We start from the raw sequence: 8530 nt of genomic DNA, 5'->3' as shown, positions 1-8530 counted from the left end.
TACAAAGTCACCTGGTAGATCCTTTTGCTTTACTGGGTTAGGTTATTGGTAAACAAAATCCATCATCTGGAGAGATTTGTTTGACATTCATTCTTCCACCTGCATTTTCTCTAAAGAGAGATTTTAATTGGTGGATATAAACTGGGGGTGGGGAAACCACCAGGTCACATAAATGCCTTTACAAAAATATTTTTTTTTCCTGAGGCTATTTCATTTTCCTCTATTGGTTATAGAGTTTGATTATAAAGACTCGGCCTGCAGATGTAGAAGCAAATGTAAGCGTTCACTGATTCCCTAAATCAATACATTTGCTTTAATCAATCAATCTCGCAGCAATACATCCAAATCCCCGAACCATTTCTTTTATCAAGACGAATAGGAAGGGTGAAGAAATTTCAACAGCAGATGCTTCTGCCAAGTATTTACAGAGTGAACAGGTGAAAATAGAACCAAAAAAGAAAGAAGTCTTGAATCTAAAGTCATGGGTACATATTTTATAGTGCAAAGGTTTTGGAGTACAATCTGAAAATCCTGGGAAGTTAGCAATTAACCAGACTCATGGGACTAGAGCGCCATCTGGTGTTCGGTCTCCTTTGCTGCAGCCACCATCTTTATTGTAAAAGACAGTACCCCCTCGTTTCCTGAGGACTTGGAGAGCTTTGCCTCTATCTCCCGTAACGGGGTGTACTAAATTGCATGCAAATTGCTTGATCCACTTTAGAAGAACTTGATGTCCTCTTAAGAAAAGAACAAAGAAAATATTCTTCCCTTTTGGGGATTCTTAGAAGGCAATGCTGTAGCTTCGTGGGTTCCTTTGTCAACGCCCCCACTGCTCCGCAATACCTGAGAAGTATTGTGGAGAGAAGCTTATCGACTTTCCTCTTCTCTGCCATCAGCTGGTTGGTCCTCTCTTCCACCACCTCCTCCAGGCGATTGGTGTACACCTCCAGCTCGCTCACCATACTGTCTAGTATGTTCACGTGGTTTTAAAAGAACACAGATATTAACGTCTTTTTCCAAGAACTTTAAGGCCACAGTAGAGTACAACTTCCAACTATACATTCCAAGAAAACATGTCTCACTCTCAAGGTTTCCAAAGGACAGCAGTGAAATGACAATGGCGATGACGCCATGTGGCGGGACAGAGCCCGCCCTTCACCAGCTCTGATCCTGAGCTACCCCCTTTACTCCTTTGAACCTCAGTTTCTACATTTGGAAAAGGAGGATGCTAAGACATACTTTGCAGGGTTGTTCTAAGGATTCAGGGAGATAATGGGTACAAAGGAACCCAGCAGGCACTCAACAAATGGTGGCCTTCGCTGGTCCTCCCCACTTCCCAGCATGCTTCATACCATCGTCCCGGCCAATCAGAACCGTAGGTTTCAGGACAGGTCATCCTTTTCTTTTCAGGTGACAACATCATTTCTTTTCAGAAAAAAAGCTATAAGAGGCCCTTCTAAATCTTCAGAGAAATCATTTAAATTCCCCGTCTTCCAAATGAGGAGACTGAGGCTCGGATGGGAGGTAAACTTGCCTTAAAACTGGGGACCATATTATCTGAGTAAAAGTCATGACATAGTAACTGACCTGAAACATACCATTTAAAACTGTTTTGATATGGAAAATGCAGAATACAGGACCGTCGTGTTGAGAATGCCTAGCAAAATGGCCAGATTAGGAGTAGACACCTGACTCCCAGCACAGGGCCCCTTCCACCAGCTCAAGCTACTTCTAATGTGGCTGTGCCTTCCTATGTTCAATGTGACAAGAGATGATACAATTATCCCGATTTGGAGCAAGTTACTACTGGAAAAATTATTTGAGAGGCATGAATAATTTAAGTGAATAACCTACTTTAAAGTCGGTGAATCATTTTTTATGGCATAGTTCAACCCTAGTTGATTCTGAGGCCATGTCACATCTCCCTGGGAAAGAGGATCTTGATTGATTAGTGATGTCTGGACTGGAAAAAGAGGGGTAAAGGGCATACAAATGTCTCGGAGCTATTTCTGTAACATTGATGAGATAAAGGGAGAATGTATCACTCCATTTCCACCAGCACGTAGCACGGTGCTTTGCATGTGGTAAGCACTGAGTGCATATGCGATGAATGAATGAAGGAAGGAATGGAGGAATGCACGTATGGAGGAGAGAATGGACGGGAGAATGAGTGAATAAAGCAAATAAGCCACACAGAGCCAACCCCAATCAGGCAGCGGCAAAATTCTAAGAGTTAAATGGTCAGGAGAAAATACCTGTTCCACACCTAACTCACCCTTTGGGACTGGCTTTTCGTAAAATCTTCTTGATGGAAGGGAACGTGGGCCTTTTCCCTGGAGGTTCATCCCGACATGCCCTCACCAGAACCGCGATCTTTTCATTGCCCTTCTCCTCTGACAGGGAAGGTCCAAGTGGAACAGAGGCCAAGGAGTCTCTGATTCAGCTGACGATTCCTGAAATTCATTTTGGGTTCAGAGAGCCAAATGTCTGGACTCCGTGCTGTTTGGTACTCTTCACTTTGAACACATGTGCCCTTAAATTTGTAAACTGAATTTCCCAGTAAATTGAATGGATTAGGATTTGAATATTTTACAAGAGAAATCTGAATATTTTATAAGAAATATTCTGAACCATCCTGGAAAAATGAAGACTTTTCATGTAAATCATATAAGTACTCCCTGATTAATCTGTTTTTAGATTAAGTTTTTTTCTAATAGAACTTTTCTTAACGTGAAGCGTGTCTCCATATGATTTCAGTAGTGTATAGCATTTGTTATTAGAAATCCCCAAAGTGTGCTTTATCCAGTTTTGTGTTTCATATAATATGCTATGTAAGAGATATTTTAACAAATAATAAATGTAACTAACCATCATGTTCTGCCCTGTGTCCACCTCGGTAAACCTACTTTCTTTCATTTCCACATTGGCCCCTACCAAAGTGTGTAAAACAGTCTAACTAGGCTTTGGAAAAGAAATAATATTTTGAGAACAATGTATGACGTGTTTTGGTATAAAATACTGTAGGTGCAACGATAAATCTTAAAAGTATATTACTAAGTATAAGAAGCCAGTCTGAAAAGGCTATGTACTGTTTGATTCTGTTAATATGACATTCCAGAAAAGACAAAATTATAGAAACAGAACACAGACCAGAGGCTGCCAGGAGTTTGGGGAGGAGAGAGGATTGAATAGGTGAAGGACGGAGATTTTTTTAGGGAGACAAAACTATTCTGTATGATACTGTAATGGTGGATACATGATACTGCCTATTGGCCAAAACCCATAGAGCTTTACAGCAGAAAGAGTAAACTTGAAAGAACGCTAATGTTTACAAAGATCATTTGGGAGAGTGGACGACCCCAGGATAGAATGCAGACTTGTGACAACAGAATCTAACTGCATTACAAACGCATGACGTACCCTCACCGAAAGGGTGCAGGGAGAGTGCTGAGTTAAGTAACTTCTGAAATGACTAAGATGATAAGACTAAATACTAAAAGAACTATCCATAATGACTCTATTCCCGTCGTTAAGACGGCTTCTCCCAGAGGTACAGATCAGCAAACCCGGAAAGGACTATACACATATATCGTACAGCCCTGAGACAAAAGAAGACAAATTCGTATGTGCAAATATGAGGTGAAGGAAAATACATGTGCAAAGGCTCTGGGGTGGGGACATGTCTGGCGCATCCAGGTGTCCAGCAGGATTGAATGGAGCGAGCCACGGGAGATGCAATTAGGAAGGTGTGGTGGCTGTAGCTAAAGTAGGAATGATGATCCCCAATGAGATATGTCCATGTCCTAATTTCCAGAATCTGACTTATTTGGGGGGTGGGGAGAAGGAATAAAAATAATAATAATAAGGTCTTCGCAGATAGAATTAAGTAAGTTGGGTCCCGGAGATCGCCTTGGATTATCCAGGTGAGCCCTAATCCAATGACAAATGTCCTCATGTGAGACGGACAGAAGGGAGGTACTCAGAGGAGGTGGCAAGGTGAAGATGGAGGCCGAGGCTGGAGCGATGTGGCCACAGCCCGTGAAGGCCGGGGCAGCCGCCAAAAGCTGGAAGGGGCAAAGAACCGATCTATCTTTGAGCTTCTGGAGGGAGCACGGCCCTGCTGGACCTTGATTTTGACTTCTAGCCTCTGGAACTGGGAGAGAATAAATTTCTGTTGTTTTGAGCCAGCAGGTTTCTGGCAATTTAATATGGCGGTGCCCGGATACAAATATAGAAGGTCGCTGAGGCTAGTTTAGAGGCCTTCGGTGGTCTTGAGGGCCGTTGTGAGGACTTAGTTTTCATCACTCCCCAAACGGCAGGCCAAGGGAGGATGTGATGTAGACAAGCAACATGTCCTGACTCATTTTCTAACAGGATCTGGCTGCTGTTATAGACTAAATGATGTAATTCTGAGTTTCTTGCTTGATTTTTTTTTTTTTTTACCAAACTGCACCTGTCTTTTTTTTAACATGAATTTCAAAAAGAAAAAATAAGAATGACATAAATTGCAAACAAATAAACATTTAATAAAACAATCAATAGGACAAGCACAAGCTCACCCTGCTGACCCAAGCCGGCGGAGGAGATGCTCCCAGCCTTATTGTCTCATCACGGCCGTCAAAGGCCCGCGGTCCTGAGGGTGGAGCAGCTCCCTCATCAGAATGGCCAAGCTGTAAACGTTTCCCTTTGGGGCAGCTGACCAGGGTGACTCTGGGAGCCGCAGCAGCTCGGAGGGCCATGCAGTAGAGCTCCACAAAGCAAAACATGTCATCGGCATGGAGGGAGAGAGCTGCTGGGCGGAACTGGAAAGCCATGTCTTCCATCCCAGGGGAGCTGGGGAGCGATGGAAGCATCCGGCCCCTGCGACGTCAGCCCTGACGGGGTCTGACTGAAAGGGCGCACAGGGGTCTGCGTGTGCGAACATGGAGAAAACAATCAGGACGGACGAGCACTGACGTGTAAACAGCGGTTAACTCATGGCTGTGCAATCACAGGTGGTTTTCATTTTCCTTTCCCCGTTCTCTTCTGCCTCCATAACAGAAAACGAACCATTTCTAATGTGAGCGATGCAGTGGCAGTTAGTACATGTGCAATGTCGTGCAACCCCCACCTCTATCTAGTTCCAAAACATTTCCTTCACCCCAAAGTAAAATCCCATATCCATCCAGCAGTTTATCTCTGTCTTCCTCTACCCCCAGCCCCTGAAAACCATCAGTCCCTACGGCCATGCCACCTTGAAGAAGCCCGATCCCATCTGATCTCGAAAGCTAAGCAGGGTCGGGCCTGGTTAGTACTTGGATGGGAGGTCACCTAGGAAGACCAGGTGCTGTAGGCATAAAAAATAAAAAATAAGGGATTGTAAACTGACAAGGTCCTTGCAATCTGTGAGGTCGACCAAGGGTTGCCTCGCCTAAACAAAGAAACAAACAAAACCATCAGTCCACATCCTGTGTCTACAGATTTGTCTATTTTGGATTATTGGATATTTCATGTACCTACTTTTTTCTTTTTTTTTCTTTTTTTTTTTTTTGCAGTACGGTGTATAGTTTTATGTTATTATAGTATATAATCATTAAAAGAAAATGTACTGGGGGATGAAGCAGGGTGGCTATTAGCAGGTTTTCAAAATCAGCCCCCTTTGTGCTTTTCTATGAGACGCCACCCTATCTCCTGTTACGGAAATCTCCCCACACACTCAGCAAAACTGCCAGCCATGTGCAGTGAGGTGGTCTGGGATGAAGGCACTGGGCTCGACAGGGCCCGGGTGTGTGCTAGGTGAGGCTCAATTAGCTTTGGACATGTAGCAAGGCCCATATAAAAAGGAGGGTTGGACTCCAGCTGGTGGGTCCTGTCTTGAAATGCACACCAGAATCACTTGGGAGCTTTTAAAAACAACACAATGCCCAGAGCACACCTTCAGATATTCTGATTCAGTTATATGGGGTGGGACCCAGCTGCCTACACATTTTTAAAAGCTTCTCAAGTGATACTGGAACCAGAGATGACAGACAACTACTGAACTCGTCACCTTTAAAGGGCCTGGCAGATCATCGTTCTACACTGAGAAGGTAGGGAGATGCTGTGGGGCACAGGAGACTACAGAGAAGGACAGCGACTGGCTTCAGGTCGCCCAGCTGAGCCAAAGTGGGAACTAGTCTCCTAACTCAGACATCACACTAGGGACTCACACCACCTGTGGGGGCTATTTTTTTCTTGTCTCCTTGGGTGGACAGAGCAGCTACATGCCGCCAGCCCCAGAGGAAGGCCCACCTGCAGGTACCTGTGCACACAGGTATGAGGAAGCAGGGATGGGGAGAGGAAGCCCTTCACTGCTCTACCAAGAGTGAGCAGGTGTGAGACCTGCTCGTGTTTACCTGAGCAGTCCACCGTTTTCTCATTATATATTCTGTATGTCTGGCCATACTCGAGTTCCCACAGCGCGAACCCCGACAGCTTCACCTGCATCCGGCCATCCGCCAGGCAGGTGGAAGGGTTCAGGTTGCCATGGGACCCCAGCAGGCTCCTGTGGAGGAACAGCATGCCCTGAGAGAGTGAAATGAGCAAATGAATTAGAGCAGGTGCCAGTGGACACCACCGGAAGGAGAGACAGAGAGGCAGATGGACTGAAGCACAGGCGCACTGACCCAGGGTACGGGACGTGCCCATCTGACACAGCCCCTCACCCAAGGGGTCAACCTGGGCATGACACGTAAAAAGGAGAAAACAAATTTCTAGCTTCTCAGTGTGGAGCTATGAAGGCAAGGCCAGCTTAAAATAAATACAGCCTAGTGGTCAGACTCCCGAATTCAAATCTCAGCTCTACCACTTGAGGGCGGGTGACCCTACACCTGTAAGCCTCGCTCTTGTCATCAAAGTGCAGATAACAATGATTCCTACCTCACAGGGTGGCTGTGGAAATTAAATGTGATAATGCATGTGAGACATCAGACATGGCGCATGACATAAAGTAAATACCCACTCGAAATTATAAGGAAAAAAGTTTTATAAATATGATAAGGAATATATGCTTCATCAGCAAAGCTTGCTAAGGGAAGTGAGTCAGAAAGACAGTGACACAATAGCCAAGACACGGAAACAACCTCAGTGTCCCTGGGTGGATGACTGGATAAAGATGTGGTACATATATACAGCAGAACACTACCCAGCCATAAAAAATGATGAAATATTGCCATTTGCGATGACATGGATGGATCTTGAGAGTATCATGCTAAGTGAAATAACTCAGCCAGAAAAGGACAAGAACCATATGATTTCACTCCTATGTGGGGTACAAAACAGAGCAACCAATGAATAAACACGTAGACACAGGCAACAGTATGGTGGTTATCAGAGGGGAAGGGGCAGGGGGATGACAAAGAGGGTTAAGGGGGGCCAAACACCTGACGGTCAAGGAGAGGAGACTTTGGGCAGTGAGCACACAAAGCAATATACAGATGATGTCTTATAAAACTGTGCACCTGAAACTTACATAATGTTATTAACCAATGTTAATAATTTTTTGTTTTTTTTAAGAAAGAAAGGTAGTAATAATTTTCATTCAACAAGGAGATGAGGGCTTAGGGGCCGGGACTTTCTTCGGGCACAGAGGGGCTTGAAGGAAGACCTAGAGTTGAGGAGAGAAGAAATTATTTGGGGAGAACAGGTAGTAGAAGAGATCCATTGGGAAAAAGAGAACTGTCGTATCTGAAACGTGATTTGAGAGACAGATGTTTGTATCTCTCACTCTTTCCAAGGACAGACCTAGAAGTGGGGAAATGAAGGTTAAGGGGGAAAGGCAGACTGCATTTCAGAAGCCGAGCATAACGGTCCGGGGGGTGGCATTCTCTGTTGCTTTGTTTTTTTATTTGCCTACCTTCCTCGATGGCTTCAGGAGAAAGCATTTAAGTAATAGTTACTCGATATTTCCAGTTTCTTGGAATTAAAATACTGACACAAAGTCTCTCTCTGTCTTTAATCTGAATTCCTGAATCATTCATTTTCAGAATACTTTGTTTGGAAGCTGGTAGGAAACTGACAGCCTTGGTATGTACCAGGTTTAGGGTTGTCACGGAGCCATTTTACCTGCCCCATCTGGGCAGCCTGGGCCTCCTCGCGCCTGCCTCAACAAAGAGGTTTCTAGGCCAAAGCAAAAATGACAAAGCCTCTCTCGCAAGGTCGATTCTCTTGAGGACATTTTCTTTTCTAAGTTTAGAGTGCTAGCCTTATGCCAGGTTCCGACCTAAGTTCCTTACTTAAACTGGCTCATATAACCCTAATGACCCAGTGGCGGTGGATGGTATTATTGTCAACCACATTTTATGGATGAGAAAAGAAAAAAAAAAACAGAGACATAAACGTGGGCCAGGTCACACAGCTGGCCAGCGGTGGAGCTGGGCTGGGAATTCTGCGGTTAGATTTCCAAGTCCGCCCCCTTGACCGATGACTCAACTTCCCCTTTGCTGATAAAAGAAATCTATGAAGGGCAGAGAGTGAGAAGTGATTAAGAATCTCACTTTAGCCACAAGGTTCC

General features: G+C 44.6%; 1 protein-coding gene and 1 pseudogene across 1 annotated transcript in view; one reads left to right on the top strand and one right to left on the bottom strand.

The window, feature by feature from the left end:
• Nucleotides 1-4597: 4597 nt before the first annotated feature.
• Nucleotides 4598-8530, bottom strand: part of LOC105291506 (guanylate cyclase 2G-like) — a 20707-nt gene continuing 16774 nt past the window's right edge. Inside the window, 2 exon segments of the mRNA XM_023530079.1 lie at nucleotides 4598-4908; nucleotides 6375-6543. Coding sequence (XP_023385847.1) covers nucleotides 4598-4908; nucleotides 6375-6543 — 480 coding nt within the window.
• LOC111739063 lies at nucleotides 5217-5335 on the top strand (annotated as a pseudogene).

Source organism: Pteropus vampyrus, unplaced genomic scaffold, assembly GCF_000151845.1.
Source record: "Pteropus vampyrus isolate Shadow unplaced genomic scaffold, Pvam_2.0 Scaffold46, whole genome shotgun sequence".
NCBI classification, from domain to species: domain Eukaryota; kingdom Metazoa; phylum Chordata; class Mammalia; order Chiroptera; family Pteropodidae; genus Pteropus; species Pteropus vampyrus.
This window is presented reverse-complemented; position numbering and strand designations above follow the sequence as displayed.